At 38.3% G+C, this 20,564-nt stretch overlaps 1 protein-coding gene across 2 annotated transcripts in view; it reads left to right on the forward strand.

The window, feature by feature from the left end:
* TEX2 (testis expressed 2) overlaps positions 1 to 20,564 on the forward strand; it is a 61,261-nt gene that overhangs the window by 37,520 nt on the left and 3,177 nt on the right. For both annotated transcript variants that reach the window (XM_075111424.1, XM_075111426.1), the window contains exons 3-10: positions 1,756 to 1,956; positions 3,604 to 3,940; positions 4,950 to 5,197; positions 7,579 to 7,725; positions 9,122 to 9,221; positions 13,482 to 13,614; positions 18,137 to 18,259; positions 20,245 to 20,454. In XM_075111424.1, coding sequence (XP_074967525.1) covers positions 1,756 to 1,956; positions 3,604 to 3,940; positions 4,950 to 5,197; positions 7,579 to 7,725; positions 9,122 to 9,221; positions 13,482 to 13,614; positions 18,137 to 18,259; positions 20,245 to 20,454 — 1,499 coding nt within the window. The remainder of the gene's footprint in view (positions 1 to 1,755; positions 1,957 to 3,603; positions 3,941 to 4,949; positions 5,198 to 7,578; positions 7,726 to 9,121; positions 9,222 to 13,481; positions 13,615 to 18,136; positions 18,260 to 20,244; positions 20,455 to 20,564) is intronic.

Raw genomic sequence — 20,564 nt, forward strand, 5'->3', positions numbered from 1 at the left:
GCGGCTTTAGGCAACTCACGTGGTGTCCTTGTGCTTCAGTAAGTCCAGCTGGAGTTCCTGGCTCAAAATTAATTGCTGTCTGCTCAAAGATGTCTTGGCTTAATAATTTCTAGGAAGGAAATGGGATGTGCTCAAATATACATCAACCCTGCTGTGCAGAACCTTGATAGTTTATCGAAAACTCTTCCTCATGCATTGTATTTCCTATATGGTAGCTGTAATAACTCAGTGTAAGCAGAAAACCCAAACACAAAGCTTCTTCAAAGAGCATGTGTTTGTGTAGGTGTTTTTGTTAATAAAAGAGGTAGTCTGCTTTGGAGCTGAGCAAAGTTGAATAACTTAATCTTTCCTGAACACAAAAGAAATGCTAATTTATCTAGGTTTTCCAGGGTTTATAGTGAAAATGGAGCTAAATGTTGAAGTAAGCAAAACATAGGTATCATTGTTACTATGGCACCTAAGAATGAGTATGCTATCTACTTTGAGAAATTATATGGCACTGAAGCATTAAAATAAATTTTACATATCATAGAATCATTAAGGTTGGAAAAGACCTCTAGGATCTTCAAGTCCAACTGTCAACCCAACACCACCATGTCTCCTAAACCGTGCCCTGAAGTGCTACGACTACACATTTTTTTGAACACCTCCAGGGATGGTGACTCCACCACCTGCATGTATGGGTGGAAACTTCTTAAGTTAAAATGTTGCAGTAATTCCTGGGTTGTTTTGCATAAGGTAGTTACAACTTTTTTGTTTTGAAGAATACTAGGGATGTTCATTCAGTTCTCCCCTCCTCCCAGCAGCAGGTGCTCTCCCCCCACTATACTCACCTAGGCATTTATAAAGATGCCGTTTTACTTTATGCTCTGGGGTACATCTATTTAAGTCTATCTCTTTTGCTTTCTGTTGATATTGATGAATATTGAGTGTGCCAAGTTAAGGTTTTGATGTGCAGGTAGAAGTAATTATCAAAGTATGTTGTAGGGCAGGTTAAGAGAAGGAAAACTTGTTCTCCTTGAATGAGTATTCTGGCTTGTTTTCTGCCCCATTTATCATTCATTTTCTGTAAGCAGACGTTAGAGGAGTAACATCACCCCCATGGATAGTCAGCACTTACGGGCTTGTTACAGCAGGGCTGGTTTGTTTTCTGTTTCTTTCACGGCACAGAATTGAATGAAATTTGATCCCCACATGTATGACTCCTGTCTTGTAACTGGGCAGTTACACAACTTGTTAAATAATGTTAACTGGTGATGGTGTGTTAAAACAAACTCCATTGTGGTCTTCCACTCAGTCCTTAATTATTCATGATTAAAATGTCAGTGCTGTCTATAAACAGACAGACTGTTTGCTCTGCCTTGACTGTTGGCGATTGAAGTGTCTGTGTTTGCTGTAAGCAGACAGGCTGCTCTGCAGCATGCTCTTACAGCCTGGCTGCCTTGTGGTTCTTCCCAGCAAGCCTGTGTCTCCAGATCTCACAGCATTTCATGAAGATGAGGTAGAAGGGCATTGCACTACATAAAAATTATTTACTTGGAAAAACAAATTGTGTGCTTGGGATGCAGTGCTCATCTCATGCTCCGTCAGTTTGGTGCTACCTCATTTAGGGCATTTACTGCTTTGTTGTGTTTGGACAATAAGTGACATAACTTTGGCAAAAGCTTGAATAATTATTTAAAACTTTGATGTATGCGCTGTACTTGGTTTTCCAGCAGCTTTTAAAAGCCTGTTAACAACTGTTTTCTTCTCTAGGGATGGATGAATGAAATTTATAGTTATGATCCAGAAACATACCATGCTACGTTGACCCACTCTGTCTATGTGCGACTCGAAGGAAGCACCTTAAGACTTTCAAAACCCAATAAAAATATTTCTAGAAGGGCTGTGTACAATGAGCCAAAGCCTGAAGTCACATATGTCAGCCAGAAAATTTATGAACTTACAGAAAGCAAGGTGAGTGTGCCTCACTTATATCTGATTTTAACAAAGAATACTTTGAAACTTTTTTTTAGCTGTTTTTTGGTCCTCTAGTTTCATGTGCTGTCATTATGTAAACAAAACTGTTGTCGTGACTAACTTGCAAAAGATTGTGCTGGGGAGGAAGATTGAGCAGGATTTAGAAAAAAGATTACGTATTTACACAGTAAAGGAAAAGCATGAGTTTCCTCTGTCAGTTCAAAGCAGAAGTTAACACATGGGACTTTAGAGAATTGTTCCCCATACATTAGATTACTGCGTGACTGTTCTGAAGTTTATACCAAAATGCATAATCTGGTGGTTGTCTCTATCCCAAGGCCATTCAGACAATACTTGCATTTCACTGGAATGGGGGGAACCTACATTGTATATAGATATAAAAGAGGAGAGCAAGAGGTGGCTGGAACAGACATGACTCGCTGTTGATAGCCAGTGTCTGGGGAATGAGATTTTTGCAGTTGGAAGAGTGCATCAAGAATAATGCTGGGACAGTTCTTCTACATGTTATTTGCCTCCCTCAAATCTGTGAAGAGTTGCCATGTGAAGTTGATTCCATTGGCTTTGTATTAAGTAATACATCAATACCCCATTATTAAAAGAATGGATTTTTTTAATGTGCTGCATCAATAGAGGGCCTCGGCAGTACAGATGTAGGAGGAAACTATGCTTCAGTTGACTGTGGGAGTTGGAGGGAGAGAGCGACCAAGGCGACAGTGAGGAAAACCTCCCTTTGTTTTCCTGAATCGGTATGGGACAGGAGTTGCTGTCAGCTCTGCTTTCCATTGAAGGAAGAAGGTGGAAAAGATAAAGCAAAAACTTAGATTCCTGCCTGTTGCAGGTTTTCCCATCATGAAGACAAGCAAGGCTTATCACATGCTACAAGAGCACTTGACTGACAGTTGTCCTCCATGGTATCTTAGAAAAATTTCCAGTACTTCCCGCTCCCTCCACCCCCAGTTGGTTGCAGAAGTGCTGCCTGCCCTGAATATAATAAGCAAATTATGACTGTTCTCCAAGGTATTTACCCACAGTTTTTGGAGAATGCCAGTAAATTCAGCCCCTATATTAGAATTTTTAACTCCTATTATTCTTCTCATCACTTTCATTGTCTCAGTTCTCTCTGAATGTACTGAATTTAGAATATAATTTATATAAAGGAATAAAATAACTTTTATTCCTTGATGCTTACATACTTGATGTGACTATTTTCTGCTTCAAACATTCAATTTCATGAGGTGGGCCTGAAAAGTTGAGTTTTAAAACTCAGTTTACATTCTCATTACCTACTCTGTGGTCACAGAAATAAGGTTCTTGGTTTTTTTCTATTTTTTTTTTTCTCCATAACTATGAGAATAAGATCTTTTAAATGAAAACTGAGTTTCTCCACATGATTGTAGATGTCTAAGCTACTTGAATGGTACTCGTTTTAGTTCCAAGGCTATGGCTCACCAAAGACCTAGTGACAGCAGTGGATTGGACAACAACCAGCCAAGTCAGTTACACCCAGCAGATCCAATGTAGGATCTGTATCTCTCATGTTCTTATGTTCTTTTATGTGACTAGAGAAGCATAGAAGATACAACTGAAAAGTAAGTTAAATTAACCCTTTCATTTATCCTTCAGATTTCCCTGGTTCCTAAGAGTTTGGCACGAAAACGGATTTGGAATAAGAAGTACCCTATTTGCATTGAACTTGCTAGACAGGATGACTTTATGGCGAAGGCCCAGACTGATAAAGAGAATACAGAGGAAAAATTACCTGCTGAAAAAGTGGACTTAAACAATGAAGAATCCAAGAAACCTCAGGATGGAGCAAAGTCCACTAGCCAAAAGGATCAAGTGCTTTATCTCTTTGGAAGGACAGGTAGGGAGAAGGAGGAGTGGTTCAGAAGGTTTCTTCTCGCATCCAGGATGAAATCTGAAGCAAAGAAGCCATCCAGCTTATGTGGGAGCAAGTCAGGTATGCAAATTTTGTATTCTAGTAAAAGTGTGTGTTAAAAGAAATAAACCAAAGTTATGTTTCCCCAGTGGTAGTTATAGCAACTGTGGAGCCATAGTGATCTTTACAGACCAATAATACTGAAGACACTCTTCTGCTCCTTATCTTGGCCTCTCATTCCCACCTTTCCACCTTGCCTTTTCCTCTCTTGGCTATATGCTTGGCTTTATGCTATCAACTATTCTTAATGTATTACCCATTCTTCCTCCTCCATTCTTCCTTCCACATCAGTCTTCTGTAAAGACTAAAGAGCTTTCTCATGAGTTAATGTCACAAGGAAACACATTTTTGTGTTTAAATAAAAAGTCCTGTGCTAAGATATATATCTGAACCAATAAACACGTTAGTCTACAGTATTAATCAAATGTTTGAAATATTAATTCAAAACTGTCCTCTGATATGATTTTAAATTTAAATGACTCATGCTTTTCTGTCTTCTCTGAAAAGCCTTTAAAAAATTGCTTAGCGTCATCGTTTCTGGCACATAACTTCTTGAAAAGCAGATGCAGAATTAATGACTAATTAAAATTCTAATAGCTACATGCTTTTGACAGTCCTTTAAATTGTAACAGCCTATAATTAAATTCAAGAAAAAGAAGTTTAGTTATAGGTACATTTTAATCACCTGACTGATTTTAGGCATTCCCCAGCAGGGCTGCAGTATGTTATACATATGTGAGCGTCCATCATTAAATATGCTATTGATCAGGTGAGTTTTCCAGTCCCACGTCCTGCTGAGTGCTGAATCATACCAGATTTTGACTAATTTGGGTTTAGGACCACCTAAGCCCACAGTAGTGGAATTTACTTTTACCCTTCAAAATGAGAAAGCACTACTCTGAATGGTCTTTTTTCAGAATAAATTATATCTGGAAGCTAATTTTGTTCCTTTAAGTGTTTGATCATACACTCTGCTATTTGACTGTGAGGTTCCTTTTCTGTTAAACAGGTATTATTTCTTTTAATTTAGGGATATTGCCAACACACAGTAGAACCGACAGCCAATCTGGGGTTCTCACACACAGCCGAAGCAGCAGCAAGGGAAGCACAGAAGAAATTGCAACCCAGCCGAAGCACAAGGATCTGGCTGGCCACGTGCGTCAGAAAATGCTTCTGGACTACAGTATTTATATGGCAAAGTGTGTTCCACATGAAAAGAAAAGCCCTTCAGGTAGTCCAGTCCTCAGTGCAGATAGCAGCCCTACAGCTGTGAAAAAGGTAATACTTTTCTCCCAAAAAGATGCATCAGAAGTGGTGACGTATTTTACCTTAACTACTACTTCAAAAATTAGTTATATAGAAAGAAAAATTAATTTCTTTAACTACAGGTTGGACCTAAACTTTATGTAAAGTCACTGTGGGTTTTCATGCTTGCCAGTTCCCTGTTGACCCGTTTCTTCTTAATGTAACATGCAGGTTTGATTTCTTATCACCCAGGAACATCGCTGTTTTTTTCTAGCCTTTGCAGTGTCTTGTACCTAAAAGATTGTAGAGCTGAAGGCAATATGGCTGTAGATTTTCTTCATTAGGAATGCACAGGTGTGCCCTAAAAACCATTGGTCCCAAAAGAACTTACATATTATGTTTAAGATTAGAACAAACAATCAAACAAAATTCCACAAACCTCACTCCCTCATAGTAGTAAAAGTTATTTTTTTCTGTGTTTGTTCTGAAGTAGATTGAGCTAAAAGCACATTTTTGAGGTCCTGGCTTGTTGAAACAATTCAAGCGGAATTTTTAGTACTTGGTAGTAAAATTGATCTTCGTTTTCTGCTCATTGTGGATGCTGTTTGTAGCAGGTTTTCAGTGCAGATATTACACTATAAAAGCTATTTTCAGCCCCACATTTGGCTTCGCTCATGCACTCTGGATCACATGAAGCAATGCTTTTTGTCTTGTCCCTGAGAACTGTTTTTCTGTTGCATGTTTCAGAAAATGTTTAACCTCTTCAGTTCTTCTCAAGGGTGATGTCCTGGCCCTGTTGCCATGAATAGGGTTAGGAACGTGCCTTTAGTGTGTATCTGGTCCTCTGGCTGTGGCTTTGACAATAGTGGTGCAGTTTTGACTGCATTGTACCTGCTGCTTGGGTTGGTGGAGAGACAGAAGTGGAACTGTATAGGCTACAGCTTGATTTGGACAGCCTTGCTCAAAAAGACATAAGGCATGGATGGATGGATTGTATGGTTTTCATTTTTTAAATGTCTTTTAAAGCAACACTAAATGGCTGATGTGTTGGTATTGTGTAGTACATAGCAGCATAATAGTGAACAATGTCTATAGCTCTGACTAATCCTTTGGCCTCTTGGACTGCATTTGAATCACTCTTAATAAACAGAACCTTGATATTAAGTATGACACTCTTAATAAATTGATCCTTAATTTTAAGTATGATCAACATTCATTTAAAAGGTGTTATTCATGTCATGCATCTTTGTTGCCAGATGCAACATTTAGAAATGTAGAATATTTAGAAAGGAATACAATATTTAGAAAGGAATAGGAAGCCATGGTATAGCGTACAAATAAACACATCGTTTGTTCCCCCAGGAAAAAAAGATATTCTAGCCCCCGACAACCCCTGAAGCAGTGATGAGTTAGCTGCTGAATCTGGCACGTGTCAGAAATCATTCTATAAATAGATCAACAGTGCTGGCAGGAGACTTGCGTCACAGCAGAAGCTACTAACCCAGCAATTCTGCCTGCGTGAGGCTGCAGCCATTGGGAGCAGTTGTTGCCAAGAAATTATGTTCAGAATGGTAGCATCTACCTGACTCCTCTTAGAAAGCACTGTTTTTCTGCTGGCTTCAGGATTTCTGCCTCTAATAATGAAAGGCAAATTCTCCTTTCATTGCAGGCAGTTGAAAGGCGTTAGGTACGTTGTCTTTCCTTGACGGAAATCTCCTGGTTTAAATGAAATACATGATAGCATGTACACACCCAAAATTATTTCAGCTGCCTTTGCTTTCATGTCTATAGTCAGTGATGCAACATCTGAACGTGTATCTCCAAGTGTTTTGAGACCAAGCCATAATCCTCTTGGACTGTAAACAAAATCTTCAATGCAGCAGAAGGAACAATATGGTTTCCTGAATCCTATATACAAGCACTGGAAGGAAGAATTTGTTTCCCTGTTCTGCATTTGTTTATCATGTATTTGTGATGTTTCTGAACTGGATTTTAGGATGTAAGATTGGGTCTTGCTTTCCTATTTTTTGATAAAACAAAAGAAGAGTAGGGTAGCTGTTCTAGATCCTACTGGGAAGACAGAGTGTCTTTACTACAGACACATTTCTAAGTCTGCCTACTCTGGGTTTATCTGCTTTTTCTGCCAGAGGTTAAGTTACATACAACTTTCTCATTTCATTGCCAGAGGTGAATCTATCTATTCAGTCTCATTCACTATGTTGCATGTCAGGATGATGACAAGAAAGCTCATGTCAGGCCAGCTGATGCTGTTGTAAAGCTGTTGTCTGTGTGGAGCATTTAGCATCCTTAGCTAAGCTGGGCTATAACACTGAACTTTCTGATGTAAATGAGGCCTTTTCTGACCTTTAGTTTCTAGAATTTATAGAGCTGAATAACCTGCTCTGTGTTTTCAGTTACCAGATGCCCATGTGGAAGATGAAGAAGAACAGGAGGCCTGGGTGAATGCTTTGCTTGGAAGAATATTTTGGGATTTTTTAGGAGAAAAGTATTGGTCTGATCTAGTGTCAAAGAAGATCCAAATGAAACTTAGCAAAATAAAGGTACCTAATCTGGAGACTTGCACTACACATTCCACAAATAAACACATAGAGTTTAAAACAGTAGAAGAAATGCTTATTTCACACTTGTATGTAAAAGACAAGTAAATAAATGTGATGCAGATTTCCAGTTCAGTTTTGCTGTCTGTTTCACTGTCAGATCTCAACATGTTAACTTTGCTGCTTCAGTTTCAAATAATCTACAGCTGAATTAACTATTTGTCTGTGAATTTTTTATGTAAAAGGTAGAAGTATTATTGTATTTACTTCCGGGATAAACAGAACTGGTTCTAAGTCATGAAACCTGCTTTGGGAAATAATAGATTGCCTTTAAGATGGAGGAGATCAGGGAACCACAATTCTAATGTGTTCCTATTAACTTCAGAGGTACACTGCTTGCTGGAGAGCTCAGTGGGAGTAACAGTGAGGAAGAGAGCTGTCTGTGGGGTGATGGGATGTAATTGTGCATCAACTGCTTAAGCTCAAAGGGCGAAGGGAGGAGTGACGCTGTTGCATGATTTCTGGATCTTCCCTTTGCATTCTGTAACTTCTGAACAGCAGTAGTTAATCACAGGGCTGTTTAGCTCCTGATGTTTGGGGAGGAGTTCGCCTGTTCCTAAAGCCAAAGGAAGATGTAGTCTTGCTTACAAAAGCTCTGAAATAGAGCTGCCAGCACCAGCTGTGAGATAGTGTTGCTTGCGGTTTGGGAAATAAGCGGTAACCTAATTCTGCCCTGGCTGTTTCCACAATTGTGACAGCAGGGTACCCAGATATCTCATTGGAAACAGTTTAAGGGAAAGACTGGGGATGGGGGATGGATGTATTTTTGATAGGTTAAAGCACTATCTGTTCACAGGAGAGAAAATTTCTATCAATCAGAAATATTTCCATTAAATAGACACCCAAAAATCATTGTGATTCCTTGCCTGTTATACTAAAATTATGATACAGATTTAAAAGCTAATGTGCTGTGAAAGAATTTGCCAAAGATAAAAATAGCTGAGACATTGATATAACTGCAACTATAGAATATGTGACTGAATTTAAAATTCAAAGTCTTTGATTCTTGTTCACAGTAAAACAGGATTTATACTTCACTCTTGAGCTTTTTATATGCTTTGACTGAAAAGCATGCTGGACATTTAAGGTTAGCATCTGAACTTCAGCTAGTTTTAAATACATTCCAAGTTCAGATGCTGAATCTCTCCCTAAAATATTATTTTGAAACTGATAACTGTGAAATCCTAGAATTAGAAGAAATTTGTGTAATCATATTTGTGTTCTTTCACTGGTGGCTTTTCAGCTCAATCCATTCCTTAAGTTCAGTGGCCTTTCTTCTCTCAGGAAACAATGATGTTTCCAATAACACGGATTTGATTTTTACATTCTATCCTTTTAGCTGCCGTACTTCATGAATGAGCTAACTCTGACTGAGCTTGACATGGGGATAGCAGTGCCGAAGATCCTTCAAGCCTTCAAACCTTCTGTTGATCACAGAGGTAAAATACATGCTTACTCTTCTGGTTTTGCCAGGTTCATGCCTTTGTACCTGTGGAGAACAGAATTTTGATCTGTTTATCTTGTGGGTGTTTTAATGGGAGGAAGGTACACTTAATAAGAGCTTATTCTGAGGAGATACTGAGTGGTCTCTGTCTCCAGTAGTAGTAGCATCAGGCTTGGTATAAACATAACCTTATAGTTATGGAAATATGATCATGTCTTTCCATTGGAAATAATTACTGAACTAAACTAAAATTTGCATGCGACAGAGGTGCAGGGGTGTATCTGATACTCTGTCATGGACTACTGAGAGCAATGCACATCCCCTCAAGATAGATCTGATTCTGTACCGTAGCAAAAACCAGATTTGGCTCTCTCCAAGAAAAGTTGCCGTGTTCTGAAAACAGTGATTTACAAAATATAATTGTGATAACTCAGGAAAGAATATAGTGTTGCTTTGAAAAGAAACTTCAAAGTACAGAATTAATTTATGTCCTTAATATTAAATATGGATATTTTTTTAAGCTGAATGACTTTCATACTGCTGCTTTATGAATCAGAAGTGGTTTTTTTCTTTTCTTTCTGGCTTGCATATGGAGTATATTTGAGGATACCCTTGTCACTTAAGTAGTTTCAAAAAAAGAAAAACTTGGCTTAATGTTTTTTAGCCTGAAAGGTATTTGCTCTACATGATGAGGAGAGGAGTTTGTGTCTTCTAAGACATGTAATCAGAGCAGTTTTTAATTTTGAATTGTTTCTGAGTTTATTAAGGGTTTCTTAACTTGTCTCCTCTCTCCATTCACTGCTTTAGTTACCATATTGTTACTCTAGGCTGGAGAAGTGAAAGAGAATTATTTAACTCAAGGTGGAGAAGTTTCTAATTGGTCTAAAGGGAAATATTTCCTTGGAGGACCTGTTGTGGTGCAGCTATGGATTGCATGGCAAACAACTTATTTTTGCTTTAAACCGCTCTTTCAACTCTTAGATGAAGATACCAAAATAATTTCTAGATGGTGCTAAAAGCAGTAAACTGGTAGTGAGATTGTAGGAATTCAGTGAATTTACAATACTTGTTAGGAGCCTAATTGCACACCAGCAATGAGCCAAACTTCAGCAAGTTTCAGTAGCAAATTTGAACAGTAACAACAAACGTGGACAGAGCAAAGTTTGAAAAGATAACTAGCTGAAAATTGTAACAGGATCAATCTTTGCCAGCTCTCCTGTGCACAGTGTTTCTAAGAGAGGATCAGACTATCGTGTTTCTTTATGTAGTATCTTCTCAGAGCATGAGGGTACTGAACACGCAGCAGGTATGTAGTACCATGTCCTTTCTTGCAGTGCTTGTTGGAGGATATGGCAGTGCTCAACTCAGTGGATTTGAGGGGGGTTGCTGTTCACTGGGGTGGTTTGTCTCTTCAGGATTTTAGTTCTACTCATTGTTCTTAAAGGTCAAGCAACAGTGGTTCCCCATGATGGAGAATTTGTGATAGAATTCAGCTGTGCACAGTATTAGGTAACGAGCCAGTGTCTGCTTAGAAGCAATTTAGGCTTCACCTTTGCTCATGTTATATAGTTTGGGCCTGGTCTTTTTAAGGTTTATTTAGCTGTAGTTTTGATGTAAGACTCATTTGTCTACTACTCTTACTACAGTGCTTTTCTGTAACTCAGATGAAGAGTTATCACCAGACCTTTGCAAGAATAACAGATGCGTGAAATTTAGGAGGAACTAAATAAAATTTATGTTTATGTTGTGCCACTCAAATCACTGACTAAAAGCATTAGAAGGTTAGTAAGCTCTAACCTCATAAAAGTGTGAACAAAACAGACTTTGGGGAATTATTAAAATTCTCTTGGACATACATAACATGTTAACTAATGCTGCCTGTTGTATCCAAATGCTATTGTTTGCCCGTATCTCACTTGAGACTTGCAGCTCTTTGGGGAAAAGCCTTATCTGTAAAACACTGGATATTTTGCTCTCAACTTCTTGAAAGTGTATTTTCCACTGAGCTTTATAAATGAAATATGTTTGAAAAGAGCAAATTGTTTTGTTGTCATGAGAAACAAAACTGTCTTTTAAGAGAAATAAGAATTTACTAGATGGAATAAGCTCATGTGCAATCAGTATTCAGGGAACTAAAACATATTGCTGCTGCTTGTCATATGCTTCCTGCCTGGAAGTACTCCAGAGTACTTCTGACATCCCCCAGTGCTCCCAGCAGCAAAATGGCTTCACCTTTGGTAGAAATTTTGTTCTGAGTTACAGAAAACTAAGTGAAAACTTTTAAAAATTGTTAAATGTATGATGTTCGCCAAGTGGTTTCGTGGGTTTTTTTAAATGAACATGTGCTTTGGGCGTCTTGTCAGAGTGTTTGCCTTTGCCTAGATTTAAACATTTTTTAAATTCCTTTCTCGGTTCTCATAACTTAAGTTGTAACCAAAGACCGTAGTTCTGAGTCATGAGATGGGATTTAGGAGACGGCTGAACACTTGGCTTCAGTTAATAGCCAGCAACAGCAGTGAGAACAATTAACCCCTTCAGTTCCTTGTTCAGTTGAACTGTGACAAGCAAACATTTGTGGTAGAATTTGTAATTGTTGTAACTTGCTTGATCATGAGGAAAATATTTTTTTTAATTATATGGCTCCTCTAAGTAACCAAATTTGTTAACAGACAATGTTGGGGGGGGGTGGGGAATCTTGTTTCTGTTAATACAGTCCTATTTGGGTGACAGCATATGCTGTAGTATTCACTGTACTTCTGTCAAGGCTAGGCAACCAGATAACTCTGAATAAATTGTACCATCTGCCCAATTCTTCACCCCCTCTCCCCTCCCTACCTCCCTTTTTCCCTCCGGAAAATGTGCATGAACGTTTTCTGGCCAGAAGGAATTTTCTCTCTCAGTAATGGCATCCTTTGCTTAATTTGATCTACTGTTAAAACAACACTGACATTTGAAGCATGCTGACTCACCGGTTAGCCAAAGGTCTGTTTAGCTGTTTTCTTGTTTCTGATGATCTTACTGCTACTTTGTTACTGTAAAGAGGAAAAATCTATATAAGCTTCTGTTTAAGTTCTTGTGTTTTGTTTTAGAACAGCATTAGAAAAACTGTATAATGGAAAAGAATAATTCGGGTTAATAAAGAAGCAGCTTGCCCTGAGTACTGCTTCCAAGGTGTAATCTTACAGTGTATCCATGACCTGGTCTTTGGGAGCTGTATTTCTGTTAATATAAATGGGTGGGACTGGGGACAATGCTATTCTTCTGATATGTTTTTGCAGAAGATAAAACAGTTATTCTTTAACTGAAAAAGTGCGTCGATCAAACCCAAAGAGTTGTTACTGTTAATTGCTTCCGAATAAGTAAATAAAAGTAGAATGCTTTAGTAGTTGATGTACCATATACTGGTAGCGCATATTGTGTGCAGCTGCAGTGCCTGGAAAAGGAAGATACATCATCTATGCTTAGTGGCATCTGATTTCTAATCTCTGGATCACAAATACCGTACAGCTTTTTTTAATCAGTGGGTCTCCTGGGTGTCACTTACAAGGCAGGATCCAGTCTTGCAGTTATTCCCAAGGCAATTCTTTTGGTGATTGCAATAAGCAAAAATTGCCCAGACAATACGATTTCACTTGATACTACACGTCGAGAATTGTTCTAAGTAATGATCCCACTTGCTATGAGTCATAAGAAGAATGCCTGTAGCTGAGTTACTGAGCAAACCTTTTCATATTTCTTCGATACACCATTGTTGAAAGCAAAAGAGACTGCAGGTTGTGATGGGTGACAAGCAATATTGCTCTGTCATTTCAAGTTTTGCTTCATTTGGACAGTGTAATGTAGAGGGGTGTCCCCGTTACTGTTGGGTTTGGAGCAGTACTGTAGTAGTTTTGAAGTGAATCCCTGATTGATTATCTTGATTCAGATCTCTTGAGTAATTTATGTGGGCACAAATCATGTTCCTTTTTTTTTTTCCAGATCATAAGCTGTATTCACTGATCTGTCTTTCAGCATGGCTTTCATTCATATCTGAACACTGAACTTCATTGCATAAGCTTAATGTGAACAGAAAACATGCCTTGATAAGTTTTTAATGATTTGTGAATTAGTGACATAATCTGTTGATGAAAAAGTAGTTTTTTGAAAAAGTGTGGTATATAGACTTCTTTAAGCGAGTTTTGGCTTGACATTAAAATAAAGTGATTGTAACTTTTCTTAAAGTGACATGAGGTTTTTTTGTTATTGCTAATTTTAGGACTTTGGATTGATTTGGAAATGTCCTACAATGGATCTTTTCTAATGACCCTAGAGACCAAGATGAACCTGACCAAACTTGGTAAAGAGCCGCTTGGTGAAGCGCTTAAAGTTGGAGAGATTGGCAAAGAAGGGTAAGGTATTGCAATAGCAGAGTCAAGCATGAGCTTTTATAGTGAAAAAGATACATTTTCTTTGCAATAGATTGAAAGGAGGTGGGGGAGGTTGCATACATGTGAATGTAGAGCTTGGTCTTTCTGTGTAACTTTAATGTTTGACTACACCCTTGATAATTATCTTAATAAAAGGCTTTTGTAGTACAATCAGTTTTTAAATATATATAATTTTTAGTTAAGGATTTTAAAATGTTTTGTGACTAAAGTCTGGTTTTGTCTTACGCTTGATTTGGGGTCTTAGCCAGTAAGACTTCAATATTGGAGATGCAAGCCGGTATGGAGATAGACACATGTAACATGCTACTACAGCATGGTACAGCTACAGTTGTAAACCATGTAATAGTAAACAACTGTGGAAAGTAAATAGAGTGTAATTGTTGTGTAAAGACTTTTTCAGTAGCTTTATTGCATCACGGGAATAATCACACCTCTGCTTTAGTCTCCAGTTTTTGTCATATCCCACTTCTATTTACCTGCTATGTCTAAGTGAAATGCCTTATAGATGAACCAATTAGAAAATGCATGTACTGTAACTTACCTAACTCGTATTTATGCTTTCCCTCTCATTTTTATGATGATGTTTGAATTTCATCAATCTGTCCATTTGTATTAACCTGGTGAGTGATGCCTGTCAAATATCCATCCCATCAGCTGTGGGGTGTTGATTCTTTGTACTGTATTCTCTTTCTACTTAAGAAATCTGCAGTCCCTGAACTGTAGGTGGTCTCTGATTTAGTGTACAACCACTGCCACCAAATCAAGAAAATATTTTCTAAATCTGGCCATTTGTTTAGATACGAATAAAATGTTGTGGTCTGTCAGAATTAAGATACTAGATGCTTTGTATACTCGTGTCATAGCTCTGATTTATTCTGAGATACCTTGAAGTAATACTTAAAGCAGCACTATATTACAGTGCAGTCATGACAAGAAAATAAATGTGAAAAAACTAATGGCTGAATGATCTCATAACTGGTAGAAATTCATAGGATTTAAAATCGACCTAGATTCTTGTTGTCACTGCTTGAAATAAATATTTCTGAATTTACATTGTTATAATTGGTAGGTCTGATTTTTGAAAAATTCCTTTAATCTTGTCCACACAAAAAATGGGGGATAGAGAAGGAAACGTCTATAGAAAACAAATTCTTGCTTTTTTCCCCCATCCCTTCAGGATTTTCTTGGTGTATTTTTATCTGTTCAGTGCAAGAATGGCCTCAGAAATAATTAGTGAATGCATTGATTTAATATTTAAAATTCAGCTTGATTCTAGCTGAGCAACAGGCCCCCAGCAATGCAAATGTAAATGTCTGTAGCTAAGCAACCAATTACTTGAAGGTATAGCCATTAACCATCTTGCTCCCTGCGCAAGGCTGTGATGTTTCAAATGCTCAGGGCCAGGTACCATGCCAGCTTTACATAAAAAGCAGTCTAATATATTCTAGTTTGAGATTTTTTTTGGTTAGTTGGTTGTTTTAGTTTGGGTTTTTTGTTGTTTTGTGGTTGTTTTGGGTTTTGTGTTTTGTTTTCCTTCCCCCCCCCGCCCAAATACAATGGATATTATAAAGAAATTAAAGACTCTGAGAAGTATAGAACAGTTTGATTCTCATCTATGCTTTCCATTGTGTTAATTTTATGAGCTTTTTTAATTATCAGTTGACAGTTGCTGTGACAAATCAAACTATTCCGCATGCACTTGCATCCACAATTGTATTGTCTGTAAGTGGTGCGTGTTGGTTGCTTATGCTCATTTCTAGCCCTCAAGAGCCTAGAACAAAGTACCTCTTGACATGCAGTAACCACAAATTCACCTAAGGCAGGCATCTACTCATCCAGAAGGAGGAGGGTGGGGGAAACAGCACTGAGTTTTCACTGTCCTTGGGTATGTCAGTGTAAAGCGAGACAAATGGTTCAATGTTGCGGTCCATTCTGTCGTTGCCGCTGCGTTACTCTTTGAAATAGAAGTGAAGCGTGCTGTTCTACAGTTTGACAATGCTGTCTTGCATGTGCTCAGGAAAATGCAGTGCTCAAAAAGGGTGGAAAACTATTTAATTGCCAACTTTATAAAATTAATACAGTAGCAGGTTCTACTATGCTGGAGATTAGGCAAATGCAGGCAGGCTAACCCAAAATTACCACAGTTTCTTACCCCATCAGTCTTTTTTGCGATGTTGTACCATGTAAAATAAAACGACAAGTGGCAATTCATAAAATATTGTGCAATCTGCTCAGGAACAATACTGTAGCTCCAAAGTGTGTTTCTGCCAATGTTTGTGTCGTATAAATGGTCCATTGTACGCAGAGACCTCCTGAAATCTCACTCAAGCTTATTTATTGTTGCTTTGTTTAATGCAAGGAAATCTTGTGGTCTTGGCCAGTCGGTGCATGCTTTTGGAGGCACTTTGGAGGGCTCCATTACCTAGGCAAATAAAACACCTTCCCGTAAGAAGGCGACACCTTTCAGAGCCTTGAGAACACACTGGGCATGCTGTGAACTGGGTGGTATGATGTGCACAGGAAAGTGAAGTGAGGTCGGACCCAGGCAGAAAATGTGTAGTTTGAATCTTACCTAAAAATGTGAACTTCTCTCTGAGATACAGCTCCAGCATTGCTATTTGGGCCAGTGACATGAACCGTCCACCACGCCCTGAGTCCTCAGGGAGGCAGTTCGCTTTGGTGTGCTGTTTCATTCTTCTGGGGGTACAAAATGCATCTCTGGGTAAGAAGAGGAGGTTTACAATTCTGATTCCATAGCCTGGGTAGCAAATTCTTCAGTGTAGCAAGGTCATGGGATTACTGCTCCGGCTCTTAAATAGGCAGTTAGGAAGAAGTGTTGTGCCCTGTGAGCTGTACTTGAACTGTCCTTTTGCATTAGGACTTCATGCAGCAACTAACATTTTGTTCTGTGTACAGAATAGCAGACAGTAGCCTCAGTCCATGCCCTGTGTGGGGTTATTAAATGTTTCAAATAAATTTCCAAGAACACAAACACACACAGAAAAAAGAAAAAAAAAAAGAAAAAAAAAGCAGCTATAAACTGTGTTCTGAACAAGCTGTAGAATATTATAGTCCCTAGGGCTAAAACCATGTGCTTTTGAAGCTTGTGTTGAGTAACTGTTTCAAGCTCTTGTATTCGGTAGAGGATCTGTTAATACTGAAGCATACTTACTGTATCCTTTCCTAATTTTAATCAGTTTAAAAGATTTGAAATTTTTTCTGTGGTTGTGTACCTAAATTATTCCATACTTGAAGTCTAGGAATTAGTTACTACTGTGTGATATTTTGTACCCTATGAGCAGCACTTGTTTGATTTTATTACTTTACTTCTTTCCCCTCTTCTCCCCATGACATTCTTTGCCTTATTCCATCTTGGACTGTCTTCAGAAAAAAGAAAACAAAACCCTAAATCCTGTAAATATCATTCACTGTGTCAGAAGAGCTTAAAAATTCACAAGCCCAAAGGTCAATTTCCCTACAAATATAGTAGGGAAAGGAATATTTCCAACAAAGATACTAAATGGAAATTATGGCCTAAATTTGTATGGGACAAAAGTATCTCTTCAGAACATCTAAGAAATATTACTTCCCAGGGTTATGTTAGACTACTTCTGTTAATAAAATTGCCTTTTTTCTACACGAAATTGGTAAGTGATGACACACGCTGTAGCTACAGTAAGGTGAATCAATAGCTTTAGGCAACTTTGCTCTGCCCATGTGAGTGTTGTGCATTTGGAGGCACAACACATGTGAGTGTTGTGCATCTGCCTTTTGGAGGCAGATGACAAAGATCTGATTCTCTCATGCTTTGCATGTGTTACCATTGCTGGAGATATGTCTGTGCTGCAAAAATTGCATGTATGTACGAGTAGATAAAATGGAATTTCTTGACTTGTGTTAAAAGTGCTGTGAAGGAAAGGCACAGACATTGTGAAGATACAGTATATATGTTAGCATCTCAGTTAACTTCTCTGAGGGATTCTGGGTTTCAGTTGGTAGATGGTGGTGTTTTAAGTTGGAATCCTATGTTTACTGTTAGTAGGAGACAGAATTGCATGGTCTCACCTTTCAGCTTAAAAACATGTCTTTGTCAGAGTTTTAAAAACGAACAAACAAAAAACCCTGTCAAGCGTACATACCGCTCAACTTCCATGGAAAGCCACAAGCAGCAATGGAGATGCTTTCAAATGATTTTCAAATAACCTCCACATTTGATCTGAATATGCAGAATAGCCATTCCCCTGCCATCCTCTTTTATGCAGGACTGCATTCCACTGGAGAAAACAAATTTTCTGTTTTGAAGCTAGTTCTGACAGACTGACTTCAGAGTGGTTTTGGTTTTGTTCTTTTAGATAGTTTATAAAAAAGAGGAGGGGACATTTTGGTCTCTCCAATAGAAATACATGTAATGTCAGCTAAAGCTGTACATGATGAATAGCTATTTAAGAATATTACATTTGACCTGCAAATCGCATTGTTTCAGTTTCAGGCCAAGGGCGTATTGTCTTGCAGACAGTGATGAGGAATCTTCCAGCGCTGGGTCTTCAGAAGAGGACGATGCTCCTGAATTGGCAGGAGAGAAGCAGGTGACTCCAGGAGCAGAAGGGTGAGCTGTGTTTGTTAATCCTTTCCTCCCCACTGCATGTCCAAATTTAGTGTAACTGAGATCTTGTTCTGGTCCTATAATGCTGGTCCTCACTCGGGATGTCAGTGTGTGAGTATATCCAAGCAATTAAGAAAACATAATGCACCCATTTCTAGAGCAAAGAGCAGCAATCAAGCCATGTACTACAGATTGAAAGAAAGCTGCTCTGCTGAGTGTTTTACCGTGCTGGGAGCATTGTTCACTATACAGCATTTCCGCAGAGTGACCTGTATAGGGCTCCATTTGACATCTAATTCCTTCACTGTCAGCTTACAGAGACAGCCGAGTCTTTAGGCCAGAGAACCTGTGGGGACCCTCCCCAGCATGTCTTGCCTGGTAGCAGAGCCAAGAACAGGGTTTTGTGTGGGAAGTTGAAATACTTTATGTACAGTATTATACCCATACTGATCCTGCTGATCCCTTATTTCCAGCGTGGATCCTGTGATCCCTTATTTCCAGTGTGTTCTTTTCTTTAAGAAAACAACTGCTTTTCAAGCCTAGCTTTCTTACTCAAGGTTTTGTGTTTTGTTTGTCACCTTTTTTTTTTCCCTTGAAAGGCTTTGAGTGTCTGGGCTATGCAATACTGCCCTCTGATGCTTTGCAAGAATTTTAAAGAAAATAAAATTTCCTAATGTCAGTTTTGCCACATCATTCCTTGTTTTGCCTGCTGTTCTGATTTTTTTTTGCTTTTTACATATGATTGAAATTATGCCACGCAGTGAGAAATCTGTAGTAACACTGAAATATCTCAGACAATCACAATGTTTCCTATGTCTAAACACTTCTCAGTGATTTTACAGTGAATATACCAAAAGGCTCAGTGACATAATCAAAACGTTCAAGGGAGTTTCCTTTGAGTTTTACTCCTAAAACCTTCTGAAAACTATGCGATGAATTGTTGGAATTATTTCAATGGATGCGTTTCACATCTGTGAAAAATATATAGATAATATAAAGAACTTTTTAAGGACAAAGAGGGAGAACAAAGAATTTGTAAGTCAAATAGTGTAAGGAAATACTTTCAGCTTTCAAAAATCTGCATTACGATCACTATAGGATCTGATGAGAGAGTAACTACTTTATCTGGGTAAAGTTACGGTTAGTGTAAAATCCAAAGTTGAAATTAATTCAACCCTTTTATATCAGCTGAGGAGTTTCTTGTCTTATCTCCTGCTAAGGAAAAAGTTCTGCAAAAGGCTGGATAAACATGAATTTTTTGCAGGATAGGAGAGTGTTGTCTCCTTAGCAAGGCTATCTCTGCTGCATAACATTAAGAGCCACAAGTAGGTATAATATAGTGTGTGAAAATATCAAACATGCTATTCTTAGAGTGTATATTTCTGAAATAGGATAGGTGTGAGATAAGACACATTCGGTCCTTAAAGCTCTGGATGCCATCTGACACTATTTCCAGGAAAAGTAGCTTCCTTTTGCAGGCATGGATAACTATTTTTGGAATACCATTCTACCCACTGCCAAAATCACCTTCCTTTTCTTTTTCACCACCTTTATACTCCTTGTAAATGCTACAATACCTTAAAATGAAAATGTTTTTGTTCGAGACATACTGTTAAATAGCTTAGGCATGATGGTTGAGCCTTCTATGCTGGTATGTGTATTTGTCACTTCTCATGCCAACTTGCTGGCATAAATGATGTAAGTATATTTGCAATTTAAAAAAAAAAAAAAAAAGTTGCATTTCCAATGCCATCTGGGAAGGAGGAGTGTTCAGACTGGACAGATTTCTGCCTGCCACTTGTAGCTGACAGAGTACTGCTGCTGTGTGCAGGCTCTCGTAGATACTGCTTGGATATGTGAATATGGATATGTGTAGAACTTTTATATCAAAACTCCGATGATATAATGGGAAATTCTTGGGTGTCTTAGCAAACAATAGATTAAAAAAAGTTGCCTTGATGTACTTTTTTTCTGTTCTTTATCTAAAGGTATGTTGGAGGACATCGGACAAGTAAGATCATGAGAATTGTGGATAAAATAACTAAGTCAAAATACTTTCAGAAAGCAACAGAGACTGAGTTTATTAAGAAGAAAATCGAAGAGGTCTCCAATACTCCATTGCTGCTAACGGTTGAAGTACAAGAGTGCAGAGGAACACTAGTAATTAACATTCCACCTCCACCTACTGATAGAATATGGTAAGAGGAACTTACTGCAGAACTGGGAAATGTTTCAGGTGTGTGCTACCTAAGGGATTGCAGCTAAGAAAAAAGGTGAAACAGCTGAAATAGGTTCTGGAAGAGGTGTG

Source organism: Phalacrocorax aristotelis, chromosome 16 (genome assembly GCF_949628215.1).
Source record: "Phalacrocorax aristotelis chromosome 16, bGulAri2.1, whole genome shotgun sequence".
NCBI lineage: Eukaryota > Metazoa > Chordata > Aves > Suliformes > Phalacrocoracidae > Phalacrocorax > Phalacrocorax aristotelis.